An 18,286-nucleotide genomic window follows, 5' to 3' on the forward strand; every position below is an offset into this window, starting at 1 on the left:
TTAATTAAATATTTATAAATTATATTAATCTTATATTTAATTAAATATTTATAAATTATATTAATCTTATATTTAATTAAATATTTATAAATTATATAAATCTTATATTTAATTAAATATTTATAAATTATATTAATCTTATATTTAATTTAATATTTATAAATTATATTAATCTTATATTTAATTAAATATTTATAAATTATATTAATCTTATATTTAATTAAATATTTATAAATTATATTAATCTTATATTTAATTAAATATTTATAAATTATATTAATCTTATATTTAATTAAATATTTATAAATTATATTAATCTTATATTTAATTAAATATTTATAAATTACATTAATCTTATATTTAATTAAATATTTATAAATTATATTAATCTTATATTTAATTAAATATTTATAAATTATATTAATCTTATATTTAATTAAATATTTATAAATTATATTAATCTTCTATTTAATTAAATATTTATAAATAATATTAATCTTATATTTAATTAAATATTTATAAATTATATTAATCTTATATTTAATTAAATATTTATAAATTATATTAATCTTCTATTTAATCAAATATTTATAAATTATATTAATCTTCTATTTAATCAAATATTTATAAGTTATATTAATTAAATATTTATAAGTTATATTAATTAAATATTTATAAATTATATTAATCTTATATTTAATTAAATATATGAAGAACTGTATACCTCGCACGGAGAACAAATAAAGAATTATTATTATTATTATTATTATATTTATAAGTCATAGGAATTAAATATTTATAAATTATAATAATCTTATATTTAATTAAATATTTATAAGTTATATTAATTAAATATTTATAAATTATATTAATCTTATATTTAATTAAATATTTATAAATTATATTAATCTTATATTTAATTAAATATTTATAAATTATATTAATCTTATATTTAATTAAATATTTATAAATTATATTAATCTTATATTTAATTAAATATTTATAAATTATATTAATCTTATATTTAATTAAATATTTATAAATTATATTAATCTTATATTTAATTAAATATTTATAAATTATATTATCTTATATTTAATTAAATATTTATAAATTATATTAATCTTATATTAAATTAAATATTTATAAATTATATTAATCTTATATTTAATTAAATATTTATAAATTATATTAATCTTATATTTAATTAAATATTTATAAATTACATTAATCTTATATTTAATTAAATATTTATAAATTATATTAATCTTATATTTAATTAAATATTTATAAATTATATTAATCTTATATTTAATTAAATATTTATAAATTATATTAATCTTATATTTAATTAAATTTTTATAAATTATATGAATTTTATGTTTAATTAAATATTTATAAATTATATGAACCTTATATTTAATTAAATATTTATAAATTATATTAATCTTATATTTAATTAAATATTTATAAATTATATTAATCTGATATTTAATTAAATATTTATAAATTATATTAATCTTATATTTAATTAAATATTTATAAATTATATTAATCTAATATTTAATTAAATATTTATAAATTATATTAATCTTATATTTAATTATATATTTATAAATTATATTAATCTTATATTTAATTAAATATTTATAAATTATATTAATCTTATATTTAATTAAATATTTATAAATTATATTAATCTTATATTTAATTTAATATTTATAAATTATATTAATCTAATATTTAATTAAATATTTATAAATTATATTAATCTTATATTTAATTAAATATTTATAAATTATATTAATCTTATATTTAATTAAATATTTATAAATTATATTAATCTTATATTTAATTAAATATTTATAAATTATATTAATCTTATATTTAATTAAATATTTATAAATTATATTAATCTTATATTTAATTAAATATTTATAAATTATATTAATCTTATATTTAATTAAATATTTATAAATTACATTAATCTTATATTTAATTAAATATTTATAAATTATATTAATCTTATATTTAATTAAATATTTATAAATTATATTAATCTTATATTTAATTAAATATTTATAAATTATATTAATCTTATATTTAATTAAATATTTATAAATTATATGAATTTTATGTTTAATTAAATATTTATAAATTATATGAACCTTATATTTAATTTAATATTTATAAATTATATTAATCTTATATTTAATTAAATATTTATAAATTATATTAATCTTATATTTAATTAAATATTTATAAATTATATTAATCTTATATTTAATTAAATATTTATAAATTATATTAATCTTATATATAAATAAATATTTATAAATTATATTAATCTTATATTTAATTAAATATTTATAAATTATATTAATCTTATATTTAATTAAATATTTATAAATTATATTAATCTTATATTTAATTAAATATTTATAAATTATATTAATCTTATATTTAATTAAATATTTATAAATTATATTATCTTATATTTAATTAAATATTTATAAATTATATTAATCTTATATTAAATTAAATATTTATAAATTATATTAATCTTATATTTAATTAAATATTTATAAATTATATTAATCTTATATTTAATTAAATATTTATAAATTACATTAATCTTATATTTAATTAAATATTTATAAATTATATTAATCTTATATTTAATTAAATATTTATAAATTATATTAATCTTATATTTAATTAAATATTTATAAATTATATGAATTTTATGTTTAATTAAATATTTATAAATTATATGAACCTTATGTTTAATTAAATATTTATAAATTATATTAATCTTATATTTAATTAAATATTTATAAATTATATTAATCTTATATTTAATTAAATATTTATAAATTATATTAATCTGATATTTAATTAAATATTTATAAATTATATTTATCTTATATTTAATTAAATATTTATAAATTATATTAATCTAATATTTAATTAAATATTTATAAATTATATTAATCTTATATTTAATTAAATATTTATAAATTATATTAATCTTATATTTAATTAAATATTTATAAATTATATGAATCTTATGTTTAATTAAATATTTATAAATTATATGTATCTTATATTTAATTAAATATTTATAAATTATATTAATCTTATATTTAATAAAATATTTATAAATTATATTAATCTTATATTTAATTAAATATTTATAAATTATATTAATCTTATATTTAATTAAATATTTATAAATTATATTAATCTTATATTTAATTAAATATTTATAAATTATATTAATCTTATATTTAATTAAATATTTATAAATTATATTAATCTTATATTTAATTAAATATTTATAAATTATATTAATCTTATATTTAATTAAATATTTATAAATTATATTAATCTTATATTTAATTTAATATTTATAAATTATATTAATCTTATATTTAATTAAATATTTATAAATTATATTAATCTTATATTTAATTAAATATTTATAAATTATATTAATCTTATATTTAATTAAATATTTATAAATTATATTAATCTTATATTTAATTAAATATTTATAAATTATATTAATCTTATATTTAATTAAATATTTATAAATTATATTAATCTTATATTTAATTAAATATTTATAAATTACATTAATCTTATATTTAATTAAATATTTATAAATTACATTAATCTTATATTTAATTAAATATTTATAAATTATATTAATCTTATATTTAATTAAATATTTATAAATTATATTAATCTTATATTTAATTAAATATTTATAAATTATATTAATCTTCTATTTAATTAAATATTTATAAATAATATTAATCTTATATTTAATTAAATATTTATAAATTATATTAATCTTATATTTAATTAAATATTTATAAATTATATTAATCTTCTATTTAATCAAATATTTATAAATTATATTAATCTTCTATTTAATCAAATATTTATAAGTTATATTAATTAAATATTTATAAGTTATATTAATTAAATATTTATAAATTATATTAATCTTATATTTAATTAAATATATGAAGAACTGTATACCTCGCACGGAGAACAAATAAAGAATTATTATTATTATTATTATTATATTTATAAGTCATAGGAATTAAATATTTATAAATTATAATAATCTTATATTTAATTAAATATTTATAAGTTATATTAATTAAATATTTATAAATTATATTAATCTTATATTTAATTAAATATTTATAAATTATATTAATCTTATATTTAATTAAATATTTATAAATTATATTAATCTTATATTTAATTAAATATTTATAAATTATATTAATCTTATATTTAATTAAATATTTATAAATTACATTAATCTTATATTTAATTAAATATTTATAAATTATATTAATCTTATATTTAATTAAATATTTATAAATTATATTAATCTTATATTTAATTAAATATTTATAAATTATATTAATCTTATATTTAATTAAATATTTATAAATTATATTAATCTTATATTTAATTAAATATTTATAAATTACATTAATCTTATATTTAATTAAATATTTATAAATTATATTAATCTTATATTTAATTAAATATTTATAAATTATATTAATCTTATATTTAATTAAATATTTATAAATTATATTAATCTTATATTTAATTAAATTTTTATAAATTATATGAATTTTATGTTTAATTAAATATTTATAAATTATATGAACCTTATATTTAATTAAATATTTATAAATTATATTAATCTTATATTTAATTAAATATTTATAAATTATATTAATCTGATATTTAATTAAATATTTATAAATTATATTAATCTTATATTTAATTAAATATTTATAAATTATATTAATCTAATATTTAATTAAATATTTATAAATTATATTAATCTTATATTTAATTATATATTTATAAATTATATTAATCTTATATTTAATTATATATTTATAAATTATATTAATCTTATATTTAATTATATATTTATAAATTATATTAATCTTATATTTAATTAAATATTTATAAATTATATTAATCTTATATTTAATTAAATATTTATAAATTATATTAATCTTATATTTAATTAAATATTTATAAATTATATTAATCTAATATTTAATTAAATATTTATAAATTATATTAATCTTATATTTAATTATATATTTATTAATTATATTAATCTTATATTTAATTATATATTTATAAATTATATTAATCTTATATTTAATTATATATTTATAAATTATATTAATCTTATATTTAATTAAATATTTATAAATTATATTAATCTTATATTTAATTAAATATTTATAAATTATATTAATCTTATATTTAATTAAATATTTATAAATTATATTAATCTTATATTTAATTAAATATTTATAAATTATATTAATCTTATATTTAATTTAATATTTATAAATTATATTAATCTAATATTTAATTAAATATTTATAAATTATATTAATCTTATATTTAATTAAATATTTATAAATTATATTAATCTTATATTTAATTAAATATTTAAAAATTATATGAATCTTATGTTTAATTAAATATTTATAAATTATATGAATCTTATATTTAATTAAATATTTATAAATTATATTAATCTTATATTTAATAAAATATTTATAAATTATATTAATCTTATATTTAATTAAATATTTATAAATTATATTAATCTTATATTTAATTAAATATTTATAAATTATATTAATCTTATATTTAATTAAATATTTATAAATTATATTAATCTTATATTTAATTAAATTTTTATAAATTATATGAATTTTATGTTTAATTAAATATTTATAAATTATATGAACCTTATATTTAATTAAATATTTATAAATTATATTAATCTTATATTTAATTAAATATTTATAAATTATATTAATCTGATATTTAATTAAATATTTATAAACTATATTAATCTTATATTTAATTTAATATTTATAAATTATATTAATCTAATATTTAATTAAATATTTATAAATTATATTAATCTTATATTTAATTAAATATTTATAAATTATATTAATCTTATATTTAATTAAATATTTATAAATTATATTAATCTGATATTTAATTAAATATTTATAAATTATATTAATCTTATATTTAATTTAATATTTATAAATTATATTAATCTAATATTTAATTAAATATTTATAAATTATATTAATCTTATATTTAATTAAATATTTATAAATTATATTAATCTTATATTTAATTAAATATTTAAAAATTATATGAATCTTATGTTTAATTAAATATTTATAAATTATATGAATCTTATATTTAATTAAATATTTATAAATTATATTAATCTTATATTTAATAAAATATTTATAAATTATATTAATCTTATATTTAATTAAATATTTATAAATTATATTAATCTTATATTAAATTAAATATTTATAAATTATATTAATCTTATATTTAATTAAATATTTATAAATGATATTAATCTTATATTTAATTAAATATTTATAAATTACATTAATCTTATATTTAATTAAATATTTATAAATTATATTAATCTTATATTTAATTAAATATTTATAAATTATATTAATCTTATATTTAATTAAATATTTATAAATTATATTAATCTTATATTTAATTAAATATTTATAAATTATATGAATTTTATGTTTAATTAAATATTTATAAATTATATTAATCTTCTATTTAATTAAATATTTATAAATTATATTAATCTTATATTTAATTAAATATTTATAAATTATATTAATCTTATATTTAATTAAATATTTATAAATTATATTAATCTTATATTTAATTAAATATTTATAAATTATATTAATCTTATATTTAATTAAATATTTATAAATTATATTAATCTTATATTTAATTAAATATTTATAAATTATATTAATCTTATATTTAATTAAATATTTATAAATTATATTAATCTTATATTTAATTAAATATTTATAAATTATATTAATCTGATATTTAATTAAATATTTCTAAATTATATTAATCTTATATTTAATTAAATATTTATAAATTATATTCAATTCAATTCAATTCAATCACTGTTTATTTCCTGCAATTCAACATGTTTTAAAACACTTTTCATAGAGTTACAGGTTTTGTTATATAACTATATGTATAGATTTTTTTTTTTACATTAAATTAATTTCTCGTTAACAAAGATTGTCCGTCAAATCTAACGTTATACAATTTTAAAAGCCATTCTGAACAAATTGTTTTCGTCATTTAAAATCACTATTTATATATCTTCATAAAGTGCATTAGTCAAATCCTTCTGAAATTTATATTTAGATCTCTCAAAAATGTCTAAATTATTATTAAATTTATTCAAATGATTATATTCGATTTGCGCTCTTTTAAGGGCGTTTAAACTCGTTTTAAATTCAGAAATATAAAATACATCTTTTGTCCTAGTACTGATTAAGTTCGTTTTTAATTTAATACAAGGAAGCAGTTCGTTAGAATCAACATAGTTGTGTAACAATTTAAATAAAAACATGATGTCGAAGTATTTAAATCTTTGACACATTGTAAGTAGATTTATTTTTTTTAGGGTGTCATTATAATTGTATCGAATTCTTTTATGAAAATATATATTTAGTAATCTTGCGAACTTCCTCTGCACTCGTTCTATAATGTTTAATTGATAGTTTGTACAGCCACCCCATATTAAGGAGCAATATTCCATTTTTGGTCTAACGACAGATTTATACAGTTGGGAGAATATCGTCGAACTGCTTAGGTTTCTAGCAATTCTCAGTACACCATACAGCTTTCTGAGCGTTTCTCCTACCATTCGTTCAATATGGTCGTTAAAAATCATTTTGGTATCCAACCATATTCCTAAGTCTTTGGTAATGTTTATCCGTTGTATTGAATCGTTGTCAATTTTGTAATCGTAGGTTATCGAGTTGGTTTTTCTTGAAAATGAGATAACGTATGTTTTTGTAGCATTAAGAGGCATTTCGTTCTTTCTTCCCCATTTACTAATTCTTTTTATTTCATTTTCTAAGTCTAAGCAATCTGTTAAGCTAGAGACTTCTCTAAATGCTTTGTTGTCGTCCGCGAAGGCTCGCAATTGGGTATCTTTTGTAATATTTGTATATAGGTCATTGATGAAAATGAGAAATAATAACGGACCTAGGGCCGACCCTTGCGGGACTCCTCTAGTGGATTTATAAGTGGATGAAGTGAGTACTCCATTGACCTTTATTATGTTTAATCTCAAACCTAAGTAACTTTTTATCCATTGTAACAGTGAACCACCAATCCCGTAGGACTCCAACTTACTGAGTAGAATTTGGTGACTCATTCTATCAAATGCTTTAGATAGGTCCATAAATACGCAATCGACCTGTTTCTGTTTCTCAAGTCTAGGAGCTACATAGTTTAAAAGTGATATTAAGTTTGTCGTTGTAGACCTTGACTTGCAAAATCCATGTTGTTCCTTTGATAGATGCGGTATAAACCAGGTACTCACATATTTATGAATTATTATTTCAAAGACCTTTGAAAAGACGGATATTAAAGATATTGGTCTATAATTGTTTACATTTTGCTTGGGTCCCTTTTTATGGATTGGAATGATAACTGATGTTTTCCACATTTCAGGAAAGACACCGGTTAAGATTGATAGATTATATATGTACACCAAAAGAGGTATGAGAACGTCCTTGCAGCCCTTTAAGATAAATGCAGGGATCTGGTCTATACCCGTTGATTTTTTCGGTTTTAATTTACCGATAGCGTCGTGGACGTCGTTATATGATATTACTAGTGTACTGAAGGAATCGTAGGCGGCGACCTTTATGTTCTCATTATCCTGATTGGTGTTCCTTTCGGTGTCCTCTCTTACTACGGTTTGGAATAGATTACAAAATGCTTCAGAAATTTCCTCGTTTGATGTGAGAGGGTTTCCATCTTTGTCGGAGATGATGATATCCTCCTTGTCTTTCGGTTTTAATCTGTTATTAACATAAGTCCAGAGCATATCCGGTTTCTCTTCAAGATCATGTGCCACCGTATAACTCCAATTACGTCTGTCACGATTTAAGAGCTGCTGGGCTTCGTTCCTGTTATCCCTAAACTTTTGGAGATCTAATTCATTTCCTATACGTTTGAATTTTTTATGATAGTAGTGTTTTCTCGATAGACTCTGCCGTAGCTCTTTTGAAAACCAATGAGGGTATTTGGAGATAACTTTTCCAGCTTTTGGTATGTATTTTCCTAGGTCCTCTTGAATTGCCGCTTGTAAATAGTTAACCGCTTCGTCTGGGTTACCAGCCGCATATATTTCCGTCCAATCCCGGGATCTTAAAGAGCGATAGAGTTGATCGTAATCACCTTTACGATAGTTTAGCTTGACGTTTTGCTCAGGGTATTCGGGTGAAGGTTGTTTAAGGAGATTTTCCGGCGGAGCCTCTATGCGAATTTTTATACTCAGCGGCGGATGATATAGTTTATCAATCGGTAGAAGCGGAGTGATATCCAATTCTGAGTTTACAGTGTTGAAATTTGTTAGTACCAGGTCTAGCGTATTACCGAAACTATTCTTGAGTGTGTTAAGCTGAAATACGTTTAACGCACACACGAAGTCTAAGACAATTTGAGCTTTAGGCTTCACCATACTATTACAACCACTCGCTGTCATGTGCGTCCAGTCTACGCCTGGTAGGTTGAAGTCTCCCACTATAATTATTTTCCCACTATGGGACTGCAATCGTTCTATAACGTTTCTGAAATAATTAGCGTATCTTTCGACATTGTTATTGGGGGCAAAATAGTGATTTCCAATAAGAATATTTCCTCCCCGCACATCCGCTACCTCTATCCAGACACACTCCGAAGCCAATTCTAAGTCTGTTCGTCTTAAGATTTTCCTATTGCGTTTGGTAATAATGACTGAACCACCACCCCGAATGGTATTTTCGGCGTTTTGTAGGCGGTCAGCCCGGAAAGCGGTCATGTCATCGGGTATAAAATCAGCATTAAAATGAGTATCATTAAAAAAGGTTTCCGTAAGACAAATAATGTCTGAATCACAGTTGATAAGACTCGTGTTGAGGGCATCTAGCTTGGTTCTTAGACCTTTAACATTTTGATATCGAAGACATATGTTTTCACTACCCATAATATATTTATAATAAGATATGCAGGCTCTACATACTCTAGTTTATCGTTTTTACCTCGGTCTGTTTATATTCTTCAACATTGTCCGGTTTCGTAGTAGGCTCCTTTATTTGCGTATTTTCTAAGGTTATTGTTTCGTCAAGTACGGCATCATTTATCTCGTCGTATTTCCTACTGTGCCGTAGCCAGCCCCTGTAAACCGAATACACAGAATTTTCTGGCCATATCTCAGGACTGTTGAGTCTTTCGAATTCCTCATCTCCCAAGGCGACGTGGTATGAAGCGTAGTTGGGAGATTTGGTCTTTAGTCTAGTCAGCACTAGCGTATTAAGCGAATATTCCTTGACTAACCAACATTTGAATTTCGCCGTGGAAAGTTTAGGATCAATACGGGAAACGAAGAACGCCTTTTTTCTGATAACTTTGGTATTATCGGGTAATAGGCCGCGAACTGTGGACGAACAGTTCTTTCCTACCGTGATGGGTTTGTTTACCCGAGGCTTAGTTGCTGGTTTACCTTTTCTTTTTTCTGGAAAACTCCAATTATTTTTAGATTTAACCTTTGCATTTCCATTGGTTTTGACCACTTGGCTATAGCTGTCATCAATTCAAAAATTCAATTCTTTATCAGCGAAAGTACTAGAATACGACTTTTCAATGCTGTCTTTGATGATGGTTAACTGATTAGTCAATGTCGAGTATTGAAGTTTGATGTCTTTGACCTCTTCAACAAGGTTGTTAAGACAAATCTTATGTAGAGACTCGGTATTAATCTTATATTTAATTAAATATTTATAAATTATATTAATCTTATATTTAAATAAATATTTATAAATTATATAAATCTTATATTTAAATAAATATTTATAAATTATATTAATCTTATATTTAATTAAATATTTATAAATTATATTAATCTTATATTTAATTAAATATTTATAAATTATATTAATCTTATATTTAATTAAATATTTATAAATTACACAAATCTTATATTTAATTAAATATTTATAAATTATATTAATCTTATATTTAATTAAATATTTATAAATTATATTAATCTTATATTTATAAATTATATTAATCTTATATTTATAAATTATATTAATCTTATATTTATAAATTATATTAATCTTATATTTAATTAAATATGAATAAATTATATTAATCTTATATTTAATTAAATATGAATAAATTATATTAATCTTATATTTAATTAAATATTTATAAATTATATGAATCTTATGTTTAATTAAATATTTATAAATTATATTAATCTTATATTTAGTGAAATATTTATAAATTATATTAATCTTATATTTAATTAAATATTTATAAATTATATTAATCTTATATTTAATTAAATATTTATAAATTATATTAATCTGATATTTAATTAAATATTTATAAATTATATTAATCTTATATTTAATTAAATATTTATAAATTATATTGATCCTATATTTAATTAAATATATGAAGAACTGTATACCTCGCACGGAGAACCAATAAAGAATTATTATTATTATTATTATATTTATAAGTCATACGAATTAAATATTTATAAATTATATTAATCTTATATTTAATTAAATATTTATAAATTATATTAATCTTATATTTAATTAAATATTTATAAATTATATTAATCTTATATTTAATTAAATATTTATAAATTACATTAATCTTATATTTAATTAAATATTTATAAATTATATTAATCTTATATTTAATTAAGTATTTATAAATTATATTTATCTTATATTTAATTAAATATTTATAAATTATATTAATCTTATATTTAATTAAATATTTATAAGTTATATTAATTAAATATTTATAAATTATATTAATCTTATATTTAATTAAATATTTATAAATTATATTAATCTTATATTTAATTAAATATTTATAAATTATATTAATCTTATATTTAATTAAATATTTATAAATTATATTAATCTTATATTTAATTAAATATTTATAAATTATATTAATCTTATATTTAATTAAATATTTATAAATTATATTAATCTTATATTTAATTAAATATTTATAAATTATATTAATCTTATATTTAATTAAATATTTATAAATTATATTAATCTTATATTTAATTAAATATTTATAAATTATATTAATCTTATATTTAATTAAATATTTATAATTTACATTAATCTTATATTTAATTAAATATTTATAAATTATATTAATCTTATATTTAATTAAATATTTATAAATTATATTAATCTTATATTTAATTAAATATTTATAAATTATATGAATCTTATGTTTAATTAAATATTTATAAATTATATTAATCTTATATTTAATTAAATATTTATAAATTATATTAATCTTATATTTAATTAAATATTTATAAATTATATTAATCTTATATTTAATTAAATATTTATAAATTATATTAATCTTATATTTAATTAAATATTTATAAATTATATTAATCTTATATTTAATTAAATATTTATAAATTATATTAATCTTATATTTAATTAAATATTTATAAATTATATTAATCTTATATTTAAATAAATATTTATAAATTATATAAATCTTATATTTAATTAAATATTTATAAATTACATTAATCTTATATTTAATTAAATATTTATAAATTATATTAATCTTATATTTAAATAAATATTTATAATTTATATTAATCTTATATTTATTAATTATATTAATCTTATATTTAATTAAATATTAATAAATTATATTAATCTTATATTTAATTAAATATTTATAAATTATATTAATCTTATATTTAATTAAATATTTATAAATTATATTAATCTTATATTTAATTAAATATTTTTAAATTATATTTATCTTATATTTAATTAAATATTTATAAATTATATTAATCTTATATTTAATTAAATATTTATAAATTATATTAATCTTATATTTAATTAAATATTTATAAATTATATTAATCTTATATTTAATTAAATATTTATAAATTATATTAATCTTATATTTAATAAAATATTTATAAATTACATTAATCTTATATTTAATAAAATATTTATAAATTACATTAATCTTATATTTAATTAAATATTTATAAATTACATTAATCTTATATTTAATTAAATATTTATAAATTATATTAATCTTATATTTAATTAAATATTAATGAATTATATTAATCTTATATTTAATTAAATGTTTATAAATTATATTAATCTTATATTTAATTAAATATTTATAAATTATATTAATCTTATATTTAATTAAATATTTATAAATTATATTATCTTATATTTAATTAAATATTTATAAATTATATTAATCTTATATTTAATTAAATATTTATAAATTACATTAATCTTATATTTAATTAAATATTTATAAATTATATTAATCTTATATTTAATTAAATATTTATAAATTATATTGATCCTATATTTAATTAAATTTATGAAGAACTGTATACCTCGCACGGAGAACCAATAAAGAATTATTATTATTATTATTATATTTATAAGTCATACGAATTAAATATTTATAAATTATATTAATCTTATATTTAATTAAATATTTATAAATTATATTAATCTTATATTTAATTAAATATTTATAAATTACATTAATCTTATATTTAATTAAATATTTATAAATTATATTAATCTTATATTTAATTAAATATTTATAAATTATATTGATCCTATATTTAATTAAATTTATGAAGAACTGTATACCTCGCACGGAGAACCAATAAAGAATTATTATTATTATTATTATATTTATAAGTCATACGAATTAAATATTTATAAATTATATTAATCTTATATTTAATTAAATATTTATAAATTATATTAATCTTATATTTAATTAAATATTTATAAATTATATTAATCTTATATTTAATTAAATATTTATAAATTATATTAATCTTATATTTAATTAAATATTTATAAATTACATTAATCTTATATTTAATTAAATATTTATAAATTATATTAATCTTATATTTAATTAAGTATTTATAAATTATATTTATCTTATATTTAATTAAATATTTATAAATTATATTAATCTTATATTTAATTAAATATTTATAAGTTATATTAATTAAATATTTATAAATTATATTAATCTTATATTTAATTAAATATTTATAAATTATATTAATCTTATATTTAATTAAATATTTATAAATTATATTAATCTTATATTTAATTAAATATTTATAAATTATATTAATCTTATATTTAATTAAATATTTATAAATTATATTAATCTTTTATTTAATTAAATATTTATAAATTATATTAATCTTATATTTAATTAAATATTTATTAATTATATTAATCTTATATTTAATTAAATATTTATAATTTACATTAATCTTATATTTAATTAAATATTTATAAATTATATTAATCTTATATTTAATTAAATATTTATAAATTATATTAATCTTATATTTAATTAAATATTTATAAATTATATTAATCTTATATTTAATTAAATATTTATAAATTATATTAATCTTATATTTAATTAAATATTTATAAATTATATTAATCTTATATTTAATTAAATATTTATAAATTATATTAATCTTATATTTAATTAAATATTTATAAATTATATTAATCTTATATTTAATTAAATATTTATAAATTATATTAATCTTATATTTAATTAAATATTTATAAATTATATTAATCTTATATTTAATTAAATATTTATAAATTATATTAATCTTATATTTAATTAAATATTTATAAATTATATAAATCTTATATTTAATTAAATATTTATAAATTATATTAATCTTATATTTAATTAAATGTTTATAAATTATATTAATCTTATATTTAATTAAATATTTATAAATTATATTAATCTTATATTTAATTAAATATTTATAAATTATATTAAATTTATATTTAATTAAATATTTATAAAATATATTAATCTTATATTTAATTAAATATTTATAAATTATATTATCTTATATTTAATTAAATATTTATAAATTATATTAATCTTATATTTAATTAAATATTTATAAATTACATTAATCTTATATTTAATTAAATATTTATAAATTATATTAATCTTATATTTAATTAAATATTTATAAATTATATTAATCTTATATTTATAAATTATATTAATCTTATATTTAATTAAATATTAATAAATTATATTAATCTTATATTTAATTGAAAATTTATAAATTATATGAATCTTATGTTTAATTAAATATTTATAAATTATATGAATCTTATATTTAATGAAATATTTATAAAATATATTAATCTTATATTTAATTAAATATTTATAAATTATATTATCTTATATTTAATTAAATATTTATAAATTATATTAATCTTATATTTAATTAAATATTTATAAATTATATTAATCTGATATTTAATTTAATATTTATAAATTATATTAATCTTATATTTAATTAAATATTTATAAATTATATTGATCTTATATTTAATTAAATATATGAAGAACTGTATACCTCGCACGGAGAACCAATAAAGAATTATTATTATTATTATTATTATATTTATAAGTCATACGAATTAAATATTTATAAATTATATTAATCTTATATTTAATTAAATATTTATAAATTATATTAATCTTATATTTAATTAAATATTTATAAATTATATTAATCTTATATTTAATTAAATATTTATAAATTATATTAATCTTATATTTAATTAAATATTTATAAATTACATTAATCTTATATTTAATTAAATATTTATAAATTATATTAATCTTATATTTAATTAAATATTTATAAATTATATTAATCTTATATTTAATTAAATATTTATAAATTATATTAATTTTATATTTAATTAAATATTTATAAATTACATTAATCTTATATTTAATTAAATATTTATAAATTATATTAGTCTTATATTTAATTAAATATTTATAAATTATATGAATCTTATGTTTAATTAAATATTTATAAATTATATTAATCTTATATTTAATTAAATATTTATAAATTATATTAATCTTATATTTAATTAAATATTTATAAATTATATTAATCTTATATTTAATAAAATATTTATAAATTATATTAATCTTATATTTAATTAAATATTTATAAATTATATTAATCTGATATTTAATTAAATATTTATAAATTATATTAATCTTATATTTAATTAAATATTTATAAATTATATTAATCTTATATTTAATTAAATATTTATAAATTATATTAATCTTATATTTAAATAAATATTTATAAATTATATAAATCTTATATTTAATTAAATATTTATAAATTAAATAAATCTTATATTTGATTAAATATTTATAAATTATATTAATCTTATGTTTAATTAAATATTTATAAATTATATGAATCTTATATTTAATTAAATATTTATAAATTATATTAATCTTATATTTAATTAAATAATTATAAATTATATTAATCTTATATTTAATTAAATATTTATAAATTATATTAATCTTATATTTAATTAAATATTTATAAATTATATTAATCTTATATTTAATTAAATATTTATAAATTATATTAATCTGATATTTAATTAAATATTTATAAATTATATTAATCTTATATTTAATTAAATATTTATAAATTATATTAATCTTATATTGAATTAAATATTTATAAATTATATTAATCTTGTATTCAATTAAATATTTATAAATTATATTAATCTTATATTTAATTAAATATTTATAAATTATATTAATCTTATATTTAATTAAATATTTATAAATTATATTAATCTTTTATTTAATTAAATATTTATAAATTATATTAATCTTATATTTAATTAAATATTTATTAATTATATTAATCTTATATTTAATTAAATATTTATAAATTATATGAATCTTATATTTAATTAAATATTTATAAATTATATTAATCTTATATTTAATTAAATATTTATAAATTATATTAATCTTATATTTAATTAAATATTTATAAATTATATTAATCTTATATTTAATTAAATATTTTTAAATTATATTAATCTTATATTTAATTAAATATTTATAATTTACATTAATCTTATATTTAATTAAATATTTATAAATTATATTAATCTTATATTTAATTAAATATTTATAAATTATATTAATCTTATATTTAATTAAATAATTATAAATTATATTAATCTTATATTTAATTAAATATTTATAAATTATATTAATCTTATATTTAATTAAATATTTTTAAATTATATTAATCTTATATTTAATTAAATATTTATAATTTACATTAATCTTATATTTAATTAAATATTTTTAAATTATATTAATCTTATATTTAATTAAATATTTATAATTTACATTAATCTTATATTTAATTAAATATTTATAAATTATATTAATCTTATATTTAATTAAATATTTATAAATTATATTTATCTTATATTTAATTAAATATTTATAAATTATATTAACCTTATATTTAATTAAATATTTATAAATTATATTAATCTTATATTTAATTAAATATTTATAAATAACGTTAATCTTATATTTAATTAAATATTTATAAATTATATTAATCTTATATTTAATTAAATATTTATAAATTATATTAATCTTATATTTAATTAAATATTTATTAATTATATTAATCTTATATTAAATTTAATATTTATAAATTATATGAATCTTATATTTAATTAAATATTTATAAATTATATTAATCTTATATTTAATTAAATATTTATAAATTATATTAATCTTATATTTAATTAAATATTTATAAATTATATTAATCTTATATTTAATTAAATATTTTTAAATTATATTAATCTTATATTTAATTAAATATTTATAATTTACATTAATCTTATATTTAATTAAATATTTATAAATTATATTAATCTTATATTTAATTAAATATTTATAAATTATATTAATCTTATATTTAATTAAATATTTATAAATTATATTAATCTTATATTTAATTAAATATTTATAAATTATATTAATCTTATATTTAATTAAATATTTTTAAATTATATTAATCTTATATTTAATTAAATATTTATAATTTACATTAATCTTATATTTAATTAAATATTTTTAAATTATTTTAATCTTATATTTAATTAAA

At 11.1% G+C, this 18,286-nt stretch overlaps 1 protein-coding gene across 1 annotated transcript; it reads right to left on the reverse strand.

The window, feature by feature from the left end:
- Positions 1 to 7,058: 7,058 nt before the first annotated feature.
- LOC149925550 (uncharacterized) lies at positions 7,059 to 10,150 on the reverse strand. The gene is made up of 3 exons (XM_090161776.1): positions 8,761 to 10,150; positions 8,311 to 8,400; positions 7,059 to 7,072 (listed from the first exon to the last, which is right to left on the reverse strand). Exons 1-3 carry the CDS (start codon positions 10,148 to 10,150, stop codon positions 7,059 to 7,061), a joined length of 1,494 nt encoding a protein of 497 aa, XP_090017902.1.
- Positions 10,151 to 18,286: the final 8,136 nt, after the last annotated feature.

This window comes from Leiobunum rupestre, chromosome 10, assembly GCF_980474605.1.
Source record: "Leiobunum rupestre chromosome 10, qqLeiRupe1.1.hap1, whole genome shotgun sequence".
NCBI lineage: Eukaryota > Metazoa > Arthropoda > Arachnida > Opiliones > Sclerosomatidae > Leiobunum > Leiobunum rupestre.